The sequence below is a fragment of the Arachis hypogaea genome, chromosome 14 (assembly GCF_003086295.3).
Source record: "Arachis hypogaea cultivar Tifrunner chromosome 14, arahy.Tifrunner.gnm2.J5K5, whole genome shotgun sequence".
Lineage (NCBI taxonomy): Eukaryota > Viridiplantae > Streptophyta > Magnoliopsida > Fabales > Fabaceae > Arachis > Arachis hypogaea.
Window position 1 is genome coordinate 107351094 of NC_092049.1, and position 19668 is coordinate 107370761.

The 19668-nt window shown below is 36.2% G+C and overlaps 1 protein-coding gene across 1 annotated transcript; it reads left to right on the plus strand.

Annotated features, from left to right (window-relative positions):
• Nucleotides 1–5075: 5075 nt before the first annotated feature.
• On the plus strand, nucleotides 5076–7105 carry LOC112743649 (large ribosomal subunit protein uL2my, C-terminal part). Its single transcript, XM_025792937.3, has 2 exons — nucleotides 5076–5225; nucleotides 6296–7105. The coding sequence occupies exons 1-2, from the start codon at nucleotides 5144–5146 to the stop codon at nucleotides 6802–6804; spliced, it is 591 nt and encodes a 196-aa protein (XP_025648722.1). The 5' UTR covers nucleotides 5076–5143; the 3' UTR covers nucleotides 6805–7105.
• The last annotated feature ends 12563 nt before the right edge of the window (nucleotides 7106–19668 follow it).

Consider the following 19668-nt stretch of genomic DNA (forward strand, 5'->3'; position numbering starts at 1 on the left):
ATAAGCTTCCCATCAATGGTATCACAAGTTTCATCAAGTCATTACCTCATATAGTTTTGAGGTAAATATCATAGATGAGTGTGTATACTACAAGTTCAGTGGGAGTAAATACATCTTTTTGGTCTTATATGTTGAAGACATTCTACTTGCCAGTAACGATATAGGCTTGTTGCATGAAACTAAAAAATTTCTATCGGACAAATTCGAAATGAAAGATCTTAGTGATGCTTCTTTTGTATTAGGAATCGAGATACTAAGAGATCACTTTTAAGGCATTCTTGGATTATCACAAAAGAACTATATTGAAAAGATTTTTAGTAGATATGCCATAAAAAGTTGTAGACTAATGGGCACACCCATAGCTAAAGGAGACAAGTTTAGTCTCTAGCAATGCCCAAAAAAAGATGATCTTGAGAAGACAGCAATGCATGATAAACCTTATGCATCAGTATTAGTGAGCCTAATGTATGCTCAAGTCTCCACACGTCCCAATATATCATTTATAGTGGGAGTGTTGGGTAGATACTTGAGCAATCCGGACATGGATCATTGGATAGCTGTTAAAACACATAATGCGTTATCTGAAGAGAATAAATGATTACATGCTTATTTATCAGAGATAAAAAAATTTGGAGATCATTGGGTACTCTGATTCCAATTTCATGGCATATGGTTGCGAAACTTTGTCACTGAGCTTCATATAGTAGATGACATTGAAAGGCCATTAAAGATATTTTGTGACAATAAATCAACATTACTAAACTCCAACAACAATAAGAGCTTGACAAAATCGAAGCATATAGACATCAAGTTCTTAGTTGTCAAGGAGAAAGGTTAAGAAAAGCAGATTTTCATAGAACATATAGGAACAGAGTATATGCTAGCAAACCCATTAACCAAGAGATTGATCCCTAAAGTCTTTTATGAGTACACTGCTCGGATGGGTGTCAATATTTGTGATGCCATGGTTTAGTAGGAGTTTATTTTATGGTATATGTCCTATAACAGATATTGAATTATTTTCTGCAGAATTAAGTTGATGGTTTATTTCATATTATGTGAATTTGTTTTGCGTTTGATCTTAATAAAGTTTTAAAGTTAGATCAGCTGGAAATAGACATGCATGAGATCACTTGGCATGTAATTTCCATATTTCTCATCCAAATTTGATCTATGTCGTTAAATACATTATTATGGTGATCATCGTGGTTTAGTCATGGCACTAATGTGATAAAAGCTACGGTAATTCCATATCTAATGTATGAGACGGACCATATTATTAAAGTAATAAGGGAAATAGCATTCAGATGCGCGCATAAAGTTTATAAGATGTGATTATGTCAAGAAAGAATATATGTATAGCCCAAGTGGGAGATTGTTAGGAAATTATTTTAATTTCCTAATTTATTTGTGGGCAATACATATATTAATCATAATCACAAATTATACTGTTTCAAATTAAATGACTTATATAATGGTGATCTCATTTATTGTTATAAATGCTAAATTGAATAAGTCATAATTATTTTTGATTTGGAATTAAATGAGAATAAAACCAGATATTATCTTTTGTTCTTTAGATAATTATCTTTTGGATTTTAGATATATTATCTTTTGGATTTTAGATACTATTTTATTTGGGCTTTAGGGTTTAATGGATGCCATGCTCAAGTATAAATAGTGCCTTCAGGGTTTCGGTCCCCAACATACCAAAGCCGCCTTTGTCGCTCTTTTCCCATCAAAATAGTCACAATTCATCCATATTAGGGATATAGAAGGCTTTGGTTGAGGAAGATCGACAGAACTACAAGATTGAGACAATTCTTCCATCAATCTCTGATCTCTAATTCCTGATTTCTATGAGTAAAGGTACGCTTCCGCATTATGATATTTTTGGTGATTCAATAATATGGATCATCTGGGTTAATAAAATAATTTATTCCAACACAATAGCCATAAAACTTGCTGCCACAAGAAATCGTTCCAATGCAACGCGTATTTCGATGATGCCGACAATTAAAAGAACGAAGAAGAGGCAATCCAAAATGGTGGTGATGGCAGAAAGGAGCATAACTATGTGAAGCACCTTGAGGTTAATGATCGCATGACAAGCATAACTGATAACCTCTCCGTCTTTGATAAGCTTGAGGGTAAGTTTGAGACCTGCATTAGCAGCAACGAAAACAAAAGGAAACCGAAGGAGACCACCTCAAAGAAAAGAATCACTTTGACTATGCCAACCTCCATCTCACACGCAAAGCGGGGCTCCAAGTTGTGCTACCGTAGTGTGGTAAAGTCGAGATCAATAAGTCTACCACAGTCAAGAATGAGTTAACGTCAATAAAATTGTCCATTGTCATCTCGTGCATGCTCTTCATCTGTGGTTTGTATGTAAGGATGGCAATTCGGACTGACCTGTGCCAACCTATCCTACCCTAGCTGAACAAGACGAGTTTTTCAATGGTTGATTGGGTATGAGGGATAAATTTGGGTAAGACTAGCTTATTCTTGTTTGGGTATAAGGTGGGTATGAGTAATAATCATTTCAGTATGGGAGTAAATATAGGGAGTCACTTAGATAAAGATGTCAAAAACGTCTTTTTAAAGATGTTTTTTAAAAGTTAAAATTTAACATATATAATCAATTAAACTGTGTTATTTTTATTTAAATTAGACTGGATAAATCAGTTTAGTCAAAAAATTAATAAATTTAATTTTGAACCAGTATAAATTAATATTTTTTTTTATAAAAAATGACTACAATATTCTTATTATAAAAATAACTAAAATATCCCTATTATATATATATATATATATATATATATATATATATATATATATATATATATATATATATATTAATTTTGAAAATTCTAAATCCTAATCGTATGACGACAGAGAAAGAAAATGTTAAAATTTAGGATTCTCAAAATTAATATATATAATAAGAATATTTTAGTCATTTTCTATAATAAGAGTATTGTAGTCATTTTTTATAAAAAATAATATTAATTTAGACCGATTCAAAATTTGATTCACCATTTTTCGGTCAAATTAATTTGTCTGACCTAATTTTGACAAAAATAATACGATTTAATCGATTCTATGTGTTAAATTTTAATTATTAAAAAACATCTTTAAAAAATACATTTTAAACATTTTTATCGGAGTGGCTCGCAAAATGAAAATATCAATAGATAATAGGATAAAAAATAAGGCAATGCGTGGGTATTTAGAACGGAATTTGTGTATTTAATTACCCCTCCTGCCTTGTCTCGTTACCATCTCTATCTTATTCTAAAGAGGAATAATTTATAGCAAACAGATTTTTTTATTCTGAAAAAATATAAATATAAGTGATTAACCCATCTATATATTTATTTTACATTTAAGTCGGTATTAATTAATTTTCTATATTTTTTATTAAAATTGTTGGCTCCTAGCTAGTATTTTTGTTTAGAAGGCATTGTTAATCAAATAGGGATACCTTCATAAATGTCAAATTAGAATTAAGTATAATAAAAAGAAAAGATGACAAGGGAAAGAAGTTCTTATTATTCGCTGAACCCATGCTTTAACCTCAAAATCATTTTTTCCATATCTATCCACTTATATGCCTGTCACTGCATTTTATTTTCTCTCTCAATATATTAAATGTAAGAACGAAGCAGACTAATTTTAATTTTAACAATATGTAAAAGAAACAGAGCGATGATCCACGAATAATAAAATTAAAGAGACAAGCTCAAGAAAAATTAACTCTTGAAAATGTACAATTCGTACATAAACTTTACGCATTATTCTCATCTGTTTTCGTTACATTAGTGAACAGAAAAATGGACATTAACCTAAACACTGTATATGTTTATACCCTTCAAGGCAAAGAATTCTATTAAACATATAAACATTTCTAATTTGGAACTAATTAAAGGGGGAGTTTCATTCGAATTTCATACCACCCTCTCTTGCACAAACCAATGAACTTCCATCCAGCCTTAGCAAAATTAAATCCAGCTTGGTGAACTTGCTTTAAATCTCCTAGAAGAGATTGTTTTGATGACTCTTTATCCATATCCAACAAAGTAAAGGTGTTACACTAGCAATTGAAGAGAGAATGTTAGCTTCTAATTAATTAATTACATTCACATTGTTTGTTGCTTTAATTTGATTTAGGATCACTTTTATATTGCAAGTTGAGGTGGTTGTTGTGAACTGGCTAAATAGTAATACTAAAATTAAAGTAGTATACTTTTTGTACTGTCTTTCTCCATTGTTATTCACTAGTTCCACAATCGTTTTAACCGTGGTAACTGTGCAAAGTTAATTATGGAAATCTTTTTCGGCCGCATTATAGTAATTATATACTTTATAGTAGTGTGTTATAGTTTTGCCTTTTTGGTTTGATGTAGTGTATTAACAAATTCTTCTATTTTTAGCTAGAATGAGAAAAAAAAAAATTCGGTTATAGTATTCTAGAGTGTTGGTAAGATATACTTGGAGCTTCATTACCCAATAATAACAATGACAATATTTAAATGAAATATATATCTATTTTGTCTTTTATATTTTTTTTCGCAATCTATATAATTTTATTCAGTTTGTTTTAGTCCTAATTCATCATCTTAATTATTATTTTAATATATAAAAAAGCAAAATTTCAAATATATATGTTATTTATTTGAAAACATTAAAATTTTAAAATTCAAAATTTTTTATTTAAAAATTAAAAAAATAATTAGAAGGATAAATTTAAACTTTTAATCATTTTCAAATTTTTTTTAATACATTTTTTTGTTAAGTATAAGAGAAGCAAGCATGGATGCCTTGTTTGGGCCATTTATCCCAACTGATATCAATGCTTCTTGCCTTGTGTATTGGTAATTTATTGGCCAATAATTAACTTTTAAATAAAGCTTTGACTTGCGACGAAATAATTGTTAGCATGCAGGATTGAAAGATATCGTGAAAAAAAAAAATAGTGAATACATAGATTTGCAGTAAAGTATTTTATTAAAAAAAAAAAACCAAATAACCGAGTTGGGCCATATGTAGACATAGTTGGGCCTGAGGCCCAAAGAAAGGAAGTTGCATACCTCACACTGTCATCCCTGACGCCGTAGCAACGCATTCTGATTTCTGAGCCATGGCTGTCTCACTATGGAGAGCTCGCTTAGCTTCCTCTCTTGTCGCCAATCTCACCAACACTCTTCGCCGTTTCTCTTCCGGTAACCCTTTCTTCCCTATAATTTCAACAAAATCACAACTTTGTCTTAGCATGATGCACGTTATTCAATAGAGTCAGTGAAATTTGAGATATTGGTGTTTCCTTTCAATTTTTTTATTTTATTTTATTTTATAAGATTTGATTTATTTTTTCAGCCTTGTAGAAATAAAAACATATTCATTTCCATGTATTTAGGATCAAATTTAATTGTGTTAAGTAACATTTGTTAATTTTAGTGAACATTATGAATCTGATGTTATAGGCATTTTAACTATCTTGAAAGAAAGAACCGGTGATTTGGGGAAGATCTCTATGTTAACTTAAGATTAGGGTTTATGCCTTTATTCATGCTGACAAATCCAAGTATTTTTCAAGTGAGATGAATAATATTGTGCGAGTTGTTATTGTTATTTTTTAACCTGCACAACCAATTTTATCATAGCCAATATAAGATGAATGTATAAGGTTATGGGATTCAGTTTCATACTTTCATGCTTATAATCAAGGTAGGCGAAGAAAGTGACCCAATGCACATTCTCTCTCTTCTGTTTATTACTTTTTATTTGAGAATTTCTTAGGTGTTCCGACATCAAATGAGAATTTTTGCTTTGTTTCATTTATGGTTTGACATATCAACAATATTGGAAACCGAAAGAGAGAGGGTCTTATTGGTGTTTTTTTTTTTAATTTTGAAAATTTAATTTTTAACAATAAAGATAACCTGTGTGTCACAGGATCAATAGAATAGAGCAAGAACTACATTTGCTTCTCTTGGAGCATCTAAGAATTTCTCATTTATATAAAAATATACAAATCAAGCACCGGATATTTTGATATCCGAGTATATAAGATTTTGTCTTTTCTTATGTTCATAAATCATAATGTTTATGAGTTCTTGGAATAGATATTAAATATCTTCCAAAATCCTGCAAGTATTTTTGCTTGTGGCAGCAGTGAGTTGTATACATTTTGATACTCTTGTCCTACTGGAATGGAGACTCTAGTTTTTATGCTGTTGGCATATTTCTGTGATGTTTCATTGTTCCTCACTCTTCATGCATGTTGTTGCAGACACAAATGCTCATAATGCTCGAGAGAGCATGATGAATCAGATGATGTATTCCGATATAAATTCTCGAATTGGGAGTTGTATGCCATTATCTTCTATGCGAATTGGAACTATCATTCACAATATCGAATTGAACCCGGGGCAAGGTGGCAAGCTGGTTAGAGCTGCTGGAACTTGTGCAAAAATCCTGAAAGAACCCACATCAAAATACTGTCTTATCCAGCTCCCCTCGGGTGTTAAAAAAATGATTGATTCTCGTTGCAGGGCCACCGTTGGTACTGTCTCAAATCCAAGCCACGGAGATAAGAAGCTTAGGAAGGCTGGACAAAGCCAGTGGCTTGGCCGGAGACCAGTTGTTCGAGGAGTGGCCATGAATCCAGTAGACCATCCTCATGGTGGAGGAGAGGGTAAGAGCAAGAGTAGTGGTCGGTGGGGAAAAGGATCTCGAACTCCTTGGGGTAAGCCGACTAAGAGTGGATTCAAGACCGGGCCCCTGAAACGCAGGAAGTAGAATCCAATATTCACTATATATGCTTTTCATGCTTCAAATGTTAACTGCTTGTAATAATTGTAGTTATGGAAATTGTTGCTTCTGCTTAGGAGAAGTCTCTACTTGTAGTCCTGGAATGAATACGTTAAGCCAATTTTTGGATTCTTCGGGTGCCAGTTGTACAGATGTGAAAGTAAAATGATTTTGGAATTTTTCCATTTTTCTCAAGGGTTTGCACTTGCATTCATGTTAGCGTTGGTCGCGAACACCAGAACTTGATAGCTTATGTACTCACTTATTTGAAAACATTCATTATTCTTGAGCTGAAGTTTGCAATACTTATCTTGTGCTTTAATTAGTTTGAGATTCATTTTTTGCTTGCATGGTCATTACTACCGTGTAGAACGAAAATTCGTTCTATATGTGTAGAAGACAGATGTCGAACTCTCATGCAATAATATAAAGAGAGAATAGTGATACCGCAGGTGACCATTACTGCAATGAAACAGTAGAGTCAGAGCCAATACAGAGCTTTGTGTAATTTAACAAGATGTAAGTGTCGTAGTTAATTGTTTTATTGTTTAATTTATCAGGCTTTGATTATTGGGTTTAAAACTTTAAATGGTTCGGGATGGCCCACGTTTGTGCCTCTGTCACTGTGTTCTGGGTGGGTCCAGGCTGATTGTTTACTAACATATGCACCATGGAAAACTATAGTTGAGGTGAGGCCAACATGTTTGTAATAATAACTAGTGTAAGACCTGTGTTAGGCACGATTCAAATGTTAATCTATTATAAAAATTTGTTGCTATATATCCCTTAATATTAATAGTTGTTATTTTTAAGTAGAAAAGAATCTCGTATACAAAAATCTAAAAAAATCTATTATAAAGATTCATTCTTTTCTTTACGGAAGTCTAAAAATGATGATATTTTCCAAATTCATATTTGTAGATACCACTTAAATAATGATCTATTATATTTCTGTGTTAAAGTATATTTTGTTGCACTATTTAGCTGATCGAAAATGTTTGGTAATCAAAGAAAATCAGTCAAAAACAGTCATAATTTGTCTTATTTAATATTTATTAATTGTTGCGATAATTAATGAATGTTAAATAAAGTAACTTTTAACTGTTCTTTTTTTATCTCCCTAACATTACCGTTAACTGATATATTCTCAAAAATACTTAAAATTTTAATAAAAATGGTTTAATTTGATCTCACACAGACAATGAATACTAAAAAAAAAAAAAGTAAAAATGAGACATCTAGTTATATTATTAGACCGTAATTTAAATTACTCTGTTTATGATAAATGTGTTATTAAGTGATAAGATAACATACAACAGAAAATAATTGTATTGTGTGTATCGTTTAATATATAGCAATAGTGTTGCTTTGTTTGCAGGTGCTTAGACCGTTTTTTATTTACGTCATCTCATGTTAAAAACATAAATAAACTCCATATACACGTTCTACTTGATTTTGCAAGTTTAATGACATGACAAATTCATATTATAAAAAATATTTTAATTAGTTGCTACAATTTCTTTTCTAAAAGAAACTTAATATGCGATAAAATTACAGGTTACAATAAATTCCTTCACAATTTTTTTAAAACGCTAATTTTTAATTTTGATACTAAGGATTCTTTTAAAACTTCCTTCAATTGAGATACTGAATTTGCTCCAATTATAATTCTTCCAAAAAAATATGCATAATTCTTTGATATAGTAAATTTTGACCTTCACTTTTGTCATTAATAAAAACACTAAAATAATAGTTATAAACATAATTTTCACGACATTTTTTATTTTCTAATAAAAATATTGTTACTATGTACTAACTGGTATTTCCAAATGAATATGCAAAATTTTTTATATGCAATGCATGTAAACCTTGTTCTAGAAAGTTTTTTTTATAATAAGATTAGTTAATTTAGTCATATGACCTCCTAAAAAGTAGCAATTGTTGACTTAAATTCAATCTAAATAGTTCTAAGTACACTTGATCTATTTAAACATAAAATTTTTAATTCAAGATAAAATTATTTTACTGCAATCATGCTAAAGACTCAATGATTTCACTTCAAATACTTTTAAATATGTGAAATTTGTTAGAAACAAGAGACTAAATTGGAGAAAAGATTGTGTATTATTTAAAGTTGTATTTGAAGTACAATGTACAAGGGGTATATATATAGTCGCTAGAATAATTAAAGTAATAAAAGCACAAAATCCTACAATTAATATACAGATATGCTATATAAATATAAATGATACTAATTAATTCTAATGATTCTCTAACATCCCCCGTCAAATTCAAGTGGGAGCTAAAGACACCATCTTGAGTTTGGATAATAGAGTCTGAAAACGAGTTGGATGATGAGCTTTCGTGAAGAGATCAGTAGCATGATCCAGTGTTCCAACAGCGATGAAACGAACAGCATTGAAGAGAGAATTTTTGTGTGGTCTAGAATTCAGAATAAATTTCCGTTGTAAGTATAGCTTCTAAACCGACAAAAGTCCTTTCTTACAAACGTTTTGGTTGTCACAAGTAACAAACCCCTTAAAAATTGATAACCGAAGTATTCAAACCTCGGGTCGTCTTCTCAAGGAACTGCAGGGAAGTATGTTCTTATTATTGGTTATGAAAATTGTAAATTGGGGGTTCGAAGATGAGGGTCAAGTAATTTAAATTGCAATTGAAATAAGTAAAAGACTGTAAAGTAAATAAATAACTGTAAAACACACTTTTGGCAAGGTATGAGAAATTAGAAGTCCTATCCTAGTTATCCTTATCAATGATGGTGAAAATTGAATCTTAATTCCACTTAGTTAACATTTGCTAGAGCAAGGGAAGGTCAAGTGACTAATTAGTTAGATGCTCAAATCCTAGTTAATCCCTAAGAAAAGATTGGGATTATTGAAGTTTAATTCAATTAGCAAAGATAACGATTATCAATCATGTTTGAGTTTGATAACTCCTGAGTTACTGATTTCTTAACCAAGACCAAAAGGGAAAAGTAAATCTACTGGAATAAAAATGTCTTCAGATTGGGAATAACAATAACATAAATAAAAGAGAGTAATTGTAAACTGAAATACCTCAAATAACATTAATTCAAAAGAGTAATCTGTAACATAGAAGAATTCATAAATAAATTAAGAAGACAAGTAATTAAAAAGGAATATTGAACCTGATAAAAAGAGATAATTCTGAAGGTAAAAGAAATCCTAATTCTAAATCCTAATCCTAAAGAGAGAGAGAGAGGAGAGAATCTCCCTCTCAAACTAAATCTAAATCATGAAAACTAACTAATTGGAGACTCTCCCTTCGAATGAATGCATTCTCCCACTTTATAACCTCTGATTTGTGCCTTCTAGACTTGAATTTGGGCCAAAAAGGGCTTCAGAAATCGTTGGGAGCGTTTTCTGTAATTTCTAGTGCGTGGCCTCTGTCACGCGGCCGCGTGGGTCACGCGGTCGCGTCAATTGGAGTTTTCCTTGTCACGCGGTCGCTTCAATCATGCGTCTGCGTCATATGCGTTTCGCTTAAGGCGCGCGGTCGCGTCAATCACGCGGCCGCGTCGTCCATGCGATCGCGTCACTGCTAGTTTCTTCAAAAACTCCGTTTTATGCTTTCCTTCCATTTTTGTATGTTTTCTTTCCATCCTTTAAGTCATTCCTGCCTTAGAAGATCTGAAATTACTCAACACACGAATCACGACATCGAATGGAAGTAAAAGGGCAATTAAAATAATTACTTTTAAAGCATAGGAAACATGTTTTTCACATACATCACATAATAAGGAAGGGAAAGTAAAATCATTCAATTTATATGAATAAGTGAGTGAAGGATTGAATAAATCACTTAAATTAGGCACAAAATATATCATAAAATATGGGTTTATCAACCTCCCCACACTTAAACAATAGCATATCCTTATGCTAAATCCAAGATAAAGAGTAAGGTAAGGTTGAAGTGGTGGAATCTCATGCAATGCAACCTATTCTAAATGCAACTACCTAAATGAATCATGCAATTCTAATTTTTATTTACTTGTATATAAAACTTACATGTAGTTAAATTAATTCACATTCTCAAGGAATTATATATGCATAGCCAAACCTTAGATAGTGATAAAGCACTTTTACAATTGAGATGGGAAAGAAAAAATATTTTACAAACTTGCAAGACAATTAATAATTTAAGCACGGATATATGTTGATGAGTTATTGAACCCTCACTGGATTTTATGTTTATTCTCTAGTCACTTAGTGTTTATTGGGTTAATCACTCTATTCTTCTTTTTATCCTTACTTTCTATAACTTTGTTCTTCATCTAACCAATCAACAATTATAAAATATAGGCATACAAAAATCATGAGGTCTTTAATTAAGGTTGTAATGGGGCTAAGGTAAAGGTAAGGGTATATGTATAAGGCTAAGTGAGCTAATTAAGTGAATCCTTGATTAGTCTAAGATCTCACCTAACATACATATTTTGTAAAGCAAAGCTTCTTTACCTATTTCCCATATTTTTCCCACTTTTTTATGTTACATGCTCATATTTTAATTTTGTCCGATGTGCATTGCTTTATTTTGTATTTGGGGAATTCTTTTGTATTCCCTTTATTTAAATACTGAAAAATAAATATATATTTTTTTATTATTTTTTTTTAATGCACATGGTAATTCAGTTATTTTGATTTCACATGAGCATGCTTCCCAAAATTTTTATTTTGAATTATTTTTATTCTTTTTAACTTTCTACCCTTTGTTTTTATCATCCATGTTCCCAATAGGTTTCCCTACTTACACAACACACAATTTCTATCTTAAGCTAACCAAGGATTCAACTTGAGATTTTTATTTTGTTTTTCTGCTTAAACCTAGTAATGTGGTTATAAAACAAGAGGGGTTTTAAAGGCTCAAGGGGGCTAACAAGGGTGGTGTAAAAGGTAGGCTAATTTGGGATAAGTGAGCTAGAATCAAACAATGGCCTCAATCACTTTCTTGGTATGTATCTATATTTTATAATCGGACATATAGATTAAAACAAAGTAAAGAACACCAGAATAGAAAAAAAGAAGGGCGGAACACACATGAATAAAATATTATGGTTTAAATGTAACCATACAATTAGGCTCAAAACTCACAGGCTGTGTGTTCTCTAACTCAAAAATCATATATCAGTTATGTATGTCATGCAAGTAAAATTAAGAGTTCCCATTATTCTCAATGTAAATCTTAAGGTGGCTTTAAAGTTCTAGTGTTTCTCCTTGATGAAATGTTGTTAACTAACTAACATGTAATGCTATATATACAAGGTGTGGGTTGTTTTTATTCTGTTAAAGTCTCTAGTTTACTTCCTTTTTATATTTTCAATTTAAACTAAGTTATCTTATGCTAAAAAGGGTAAACTATACTAATCAATCCACATTTTCTATAACTAATAAGTTAGAATTGCAACTAAACTAAATGGCTAAAATATAAACTAAAGTGCAACATGCAGAAATATAGTAAAAATACATGAAAATAGCAATGTATAAGTACTGAGAAAAAAAATAAAAATAAAGAGAAAAATACAGAAAAAGAACAAAATAAAATAATAAGGGTCTGTAGTGGTTCACCAAAAATTATGCCAGAGATGGCGACCTCCCCACACTTAAAATGAAGCATCGTCCCTGATGCTCACTCAAGCAGGGTGTGAAGGGGTGTCATCACCGGAAGGATGGGTAGCTGGAGGCTCTGTGGTGGTGGTCTGAAGATCAGCCTGCTACAAAGGAGGTGCTGACTGAATAGGAACCTCTGGGTCTGCAGCCTGAATCTGATGCGGGGCCTCCTGATGTGATGCAACCTACTCTGTGCCTGCCTGCGCAGCCTCTCTCCGGGGGTGGGTCTCCGCCTCGTGGTCATCCCCCTCCTCCTCAGATGGCTCTGATGGGGACTTAGGGATGGCAAAATTCCCCGAGACGCGGGGATCCCTGCGGGGACTGCCCCGAATGAGGATCCGATTGTGGGGAATTTTCCCCGCGGGGATGGGGATGGGGGACGAAATTCCCCCGAAGCAGGCGCGGGGACCCGAGCGGGGATCCCCGCCCCGTCCCCGCTATTCCCCGAAATTTATGAATTCCTTGAATTATCCTTAATAGTTTATTTCTCATATATGTTTTTTAGACATTTCTCACACACACATATATATAAAAACCCAAAACTCCTAATCTTTATTTGCATAACCCTTCTTCAATTCAGAGATTCCTAAGGCAGTCCATACTTTATCCAACCTCTCTGCAGCCACCCCCTCGTCACCCTTCTCACCGCATCGTCACACCTCACCGTGCCATCACCCTTACCGCATCGTAATTTATTTTTGCGACGTTCCTTTTCGTAACTCTGCCGTCGTGTCCATTCTCCTCTCTGTTGCCGCGTCTCCCACCTCATCTACTACTTTGTCCTTTGGCTCGTCGTTGCGTCCCCATTGTGTTATTTCGAAAGAAGTCACCATTGTGTCATTTAGACTTTTTTGTATAAAATCTTGTAGTTTTTGTATAAGATAGATACTTGTAGCTCTATTCATATAGAAATTAATAATTAGTTAGAACTATTATGTACATGGGGAATGGGGTCCCCGCGGGGAATGGGACCCCGTGGGGAATGGGGATGGGGAGCAATATTCCCCCACGGCGGGGAATGGGGCGGGGATGGGGAGCAAATCTGAGGGCGGGGATGGGGAGCAGGGAGGCATCCCCCGCCCCCGCCCTGCCCCATTGACATCCCTAAATTGATGGGGTGTCAGGCTCGGAGGGGATGTCGCTGCCAACACGGATCATCAGCTTCAGGTGCTCATAGCGTCGCTTGCTGCGATGCTCAGATCTCTCGTATCGCCGCCAGTTGCGGCGTTCCATCTGGTCTAGCTGCTGAAACAGGCGGTGCACTAAGTGATAAACTGGCTCTGAGGCAGGTGGAGGTGCAGTGATGGTAGCAGGGGTAGCTGTAGAGGAAGAGGGGCCGGCAGATGGTGTGGCTGTCTCATTAGTAGGAGTGAGGAATGGAGATCTGTAGCCCAAAGCCAGAAAGTTCCTGCTGTGAAGGATAATTTTCTTACATTCTGCAGCAAGTGGCTTCTCATCAGCATCCTCCCAAGGCACGTCAGCTCGACGGCCTAGCTGTGTAATCAGATATGGGAAGGAGAGAGTGCCTCGGACGTGGACCCTGGCCATGTAGTACCGAATGAATCGTGGCAGGTACAGGTCCTTACCCTCCATCACACACCATAGGAGGGTGATCATAGCGGCAGGTAGCTCCGTCTCGTGAGTACTCAGCATAATAAAGTTGCTTAGGATCTGATGCCATAGCCGAGCCTCATCATTCAAGTATGCCCGCTTGATTCCCTTAGGCATGGTGGTGTTCTGACCTATGACCCATGGAACAGTCGGGTCAAGGGCTATCCTGGCCTTGACTGCATCCCAATCAAACTTCATGAAGCGCATATCCTCCTCAGCTTGTTGATAACCATTTGGCTGATCGGATTTAGGCAGGAGCTTCAGAACATCCTCTATGGCCTCTTCAGTGACCAGTGTCTGCTTCCTTCTTAAGTTCACTGCATCTAGGGAAGTTTTGAAGTAATTGCAGTAGAATTCCCTTACCCAAGATGCATTAACCTCAGTCAGGTTTCTCTCCAGGAAGAACCAGCCTCTTTGTTTGATCTGATCAGAGGTGTATTGCTGGAGTTCTTCTGGGATCTTCAGAGTCCTCTCTAGGTACAGGTTCCTGGAGGTTGCAAACACCGGATACTTCAACTCGCAGTATCAGTTTGCAAACTTAATGGGATCAGTAGCAGGAAGTTGCTGGTCAGCCTTCTCCTGCGGGGTAAAGTGTTTCTCCCACCAGGAGTCGTCGTGCATGATGTCTAGTATAGACATAGAGGATTCTCCTCTTTTCTATTTGCCAGATGTTGCCTTTCCTTTTCCCTTTCTTTGGGTGTCAGACATCCTGAAAAATAGAAAACCATGATATAATAAAAATAGAAAAGCAGGTAGGCAATTAATCGAAAGAAGCATATAATTGCAAAGGAGAAATAGAATAATGGAAAGGAGTTAAGTAAATGTGCATTAAGGATTGTATATGAGTTAAAAGTCCGAGAATAAAAATTCACAATCCAAAATGTAAAAGGATTCATGTTAAGTAGGAAAAATGTCTGTCATGCCTTGGTTAGAATGTTAGAGAGAATAGTGAAAAACCAGAAGAGATGTTTTGAAAGGTAAGTGGGTTAGGAATGAAAAAGAGGTTAGGAAGTTAAAATTAGTGAATTAGTAAAAAGTGGGTTAGAGTAAGTGGCATGATGAGCATTTTCTAAATAACGAGAATTCTCAAATTAAAGCAACAGATAACTCAAATTCAAACAAGGAAGTTAAGGATGAATCAAATGAAAATAGAAAAAAGTGGAATTGAATCATCCAAGATGCAATTTATAAATCAGGAAATTAAAAAGAATAAGAAAGCTTGCCCTGTCATTCATGAATTGGTTTGGTAAAAGCTGAATAAAGCAGAGTGCAAGTTTTCCAAAACCAAAACAGGAATGAAAATCAAAACAATTTACAGAAATTTGGGCAGCATTCCGGCTAAAATTGGATGTTCCCAGAATTTAAACAGCAATCAGAGTAGCTCATATGAATTAAAATATAGCTGCAATTACATAAAGGGAATATGAACATGGAAAAGCAGTGTAAAAAGCAGCATGAAACAAGAAATTACAGCATATGAACAATACTAACATCACAACAACAGCAGAATTGCGAAAATTAGAAAACAAGGAACATGAACAGCGCAATTAAACATGCCTAAATCCACTAACCACATCGTAGGCTACTTAACAACCTAGAATCCACTACAACATGCATAACTAACTAGCCTAAATATGAACATAAACAAAAAAAATAAGAAATTAACGATGAATGGAAAGAAGGATGGCATTCAGCGGAACCTGGAAGGCGTAGGAAAGAAAATGGGGCAGAGAGGTGGCTGGGGGATGGTGGTGGTGGCGGCTGACGCGGCAGTGGAGGGTGGCACGGCAGCGGTGAGGGCTGTTTGGAGGAAGGGGGATTTCGGGAAGGGTAATGGGGTTGGGAGGGGAAGGGGGCGTTGGTGGTAGTGGGTGGTGCGGCTGGGACGGCGGCGCGGTGAGGTGGTGGTGCGCAGAGGTAGGGCAGCGGGGGTGGAGGGAGAAGAGGAAAGAAAAAGAAGAAAGAGGGGGAAGGAGGAAGGGGGTGGCGTGGCGGTGGCTTTTGGGTGGTCGTCGGGGGTTGCGGTAGGCGGTGGTGGTGGCTGGAAGTTGTGGGTGGTGGCTGTGGAGAGAAGAGAGGAAGGAGAGGGGGCTGGGGGGCGCGAATGGGTAGGGTTTCGCGTGGCTGGGGGTTATTAAATTTGAATCCACGCGATCGCGTGGGGCACGCGGTCACATGGCTGGGGTGGAATGGGGGTTGACGCGATCGTGTGGGGCATGCGATTGCATGGAATGGATAAAGGAGTGAATGACCCGGTCGCATGAGGCATGCGACCGCGTCGCTGGAAATTGTGCTAAACGCACGATTCCAGCGTCGTTTCAGCGTAACTCTCTGTCTCCTTTGGGGTGGTGTGCAATCCACACGACGCGGTCGCGTCGCTCACGCTTTCGCGTGGGATGAGTGTTGTGCAAGTGATGCGATCGCGGGGTTGGCGCGATCGCGTGGGCGTTTTGTGCGAAACGCATAATGGCCACACGATTCCAGGCTAACTCTCTGGATGTTGGGGATTTTACGCCGATCTCCAGATCACGTGGCCGCGTGAATGACGCGGATGCGTGGGAAGTGTTTTTCGCAACTGACGCGATCGCATGAATGATGCGGTCGCGTCGCGCACCCTTTCTTCTTTCTTCTTTTTACACAGGTATGCAATGCAAATGAATAATATTCAGGTTCAATTGAAAAGGATAATAAAAATAAATAATACGAAATAAAACTGAAAAAGAAACGACCATACCATGGTGGATTGTCTCCCACCTAGCACTTTTAGTTAAAGTCCTTAAGTTGGACATTGGATGAGCTTCCTGTTATGGGGGCTTATGCTTAAATTCATCCAGAAATCTCCACCAATGCTTGGAATGCCAATAGCCTCCAGGGTCCCAAACTAGGCATGTAAAGCTTCTGAGCAGCTTCAAACATATTCTCAGGCTCCCGGGGTGACGAATGTCAGAATAGATTTCAGGATCCCAAACTTGGCTTTTAAATCCGCCTTCGTCTTGATCTATATTTCTCCATCCGGGTGGTTAAGAAATTAGGTTCTCACCAAGGTGACCAAACGTTCTCCGAGATGCATTCGATTGATTGTGATGCCAATCCGTGCACTTTGAGTTGAGGCGTGGAACCTTATTGAACTGTGTACACCAGCTCTGAGCACGAGCCATTTCCCTCTTACTCTTAAAGCCGCAGAGAGCTCTAAGCTGGCCATCTGTTTCAAGCAAACCATATTCAAGTGGAAAAATAAAGTTAAAGGTTAAGGATTGTACCCACTTGAATCTTGTATTGGGTGGTAATGGCCTTGGGATAAGTGTTTCTAGTGGTTTTGTAAGTTCTACTCCCTTGTACTCTTCTGTGAATTTCTTCACTTCCTCACAGACTTCTTCAATTGCATCCATGTCCTGATCAAAGCTTTCTATGTCTTCCTCGTCACTTAAGTCATAAACGGGAGGTTGAGAGAAATCTACCTCCGTATCATCTTCGTATTCACTTGGGGAAGACTCTTCGATCTCAGAGAATTCACTTGAGGATGCAAGTTCATTACTAGGAGAACTTGACTCGTGACTATCATCATCAAGGAAACTTGCTTCTTGGAGTATTCCGTCTAGTTCCTCATAAAAGACTTTCCTTGGGGTTGTGTACTATCCTCCTTAGCATCAATTGTAACATCCTTGACAGAATTCTCCACAACTCTGGATTCTCATGGAGGCTCAGCGTCTCCTAGGTCTTCAACCAACTCTTCTTCTTGTATAATGACAGCTTCCTCTACTTGTTCCAGTACGAAGTCATGCCCTGTTCTATCCACTGGAGTTTCTAGTATCTCCTTCATGCTACGCTCATCATTAGATTGTCCACACGGAGTTGTGGGAGGTCCTTGAATGTTCGAATGTCTAGAAGATAATTGACTTATTGCTTGCTCTAGTTGATAAAGGGTTGTTTGAAGTTGATCTACTATTTCCTTGAGGCGAACCTCTGATTCTCGGGGTGATGGATTTGGACGTGGTACATTGGGAAGTGGTGGTGTTTGGGAGTAATTGGATTGGAATCGGGGTAAATGAGGATCATATGGTGGCGAATGGTGAAAAGGAGCTTGTGAGTGTGGTGGTTCGAAGTTGTGTTGAGAGGATGGTCTATAGGCATGGGGTGGGACTTGTTGGTAGTTACAAGGTTGTCCACCATGTCTATTGGCTTGGTATGCATTGTAGAATGGTCTTTGTCCATGATATCTTGGAGGGTATTGTTGCCTAAAGGGTTGATCAGATCCTCTTGGCTCCATCCATCTTTGATTGCTCTGACCTTGATGCATGTTCCTGTTATAACTTTCACTCCTTTAAACAATATTAGGCCCAAACTCAAAGCGAGAGGGGTGAGAATTCATAGTAGCTAATGGAAATAAAAGGGGAAAATAGAGACAAATAAACAAGTAAAAGAAAAGTATTTACAATAACCAATAATAAGGCACACAATTGTAGTTCCCCGGCAACGGCGCCATTTTGAAGAGAGAACTTTTGTGTGGTCTAGAATTCAGAATAAATTCCCGTTGTAAGTATAGCTTCTAAACCGACAAAATTCCTTTCTTACAAACGTTTTGGTTGTCACAAGTAACAAACCCCTTAAAAATTGATAACCGAAGTATTCAAACCTCGGGTCGTCTTCACAAGGAACTGCAGGGAAGTATGTTCTTATTATTGGTTATGGAAATTGTAAATTGGGGGTTCAAAGATGAGGGTCAAGTAATTTAAATTGCAATTGAAATAAGTAAAAGACTGTAAAGTAAATAAATAACTGTAAAACACACTTTTGGCAAGGTATGAGAAATTGGAAGTCCTATCCTAGTTATCTTTATCAATGATGGTGAAAATTGAATCTTAATTCCACTTAGTTAACCTTTGCTAGAGCAAGGGAAGGTCAAGTGACTAATTAGTTAGATCCTCAAATCCTAGTTAATCCCTAAGGAAAGATTGGGATTATTGAAGTTCAATTCAATTAGCAAAGATAACGATTATCAATCATGTTTGAGTTTGATAACTCCTGAGTTACTGATTTCTTAACCAAGACCAAAAGGAAAAAGTAAATCTACTAGAATAAAAATTTCTTCAGATTGGGAATAACAATAACATAAATAAAAGAGAGTAATTGTAAACTGAAATACCTCAAATAACATTAATTCAAAAGAGTAATCTATAACATAGAAGAATTCATAAATAAATTAAGAAGACAAGTAATTAAAAAGGAATATTGAACCTGATAAAAAGAGATAATCCTAAAGGTAAAAGAAATCCTAATTCTAAATCCTAATCCTAAAGAGAGAAAGGAGAGAATCTCCCTCTCAAACTAAATCTAAATCATGAAAACTAACTAATTGGAGACTCTCCCTTCGAATGGATGCATTCCCCCAGTTCATAACCTATGATCTGTGCCTTCTGGACTTGGATTTGGGCCAAAAAGGGCTTCAGAAATCGCTGAGAGCATTTTCTGTAATTTCTGGTGCGTGGCCTCTGTCACGCGGCCGCGTGGGTCACGCGGCCGCGTGGGTCACGCGGTCGCGTCAATTGGAGTTTTCCTTGTCACGCGGTCGCTTCAGTCATGCGTCCGCGTCATA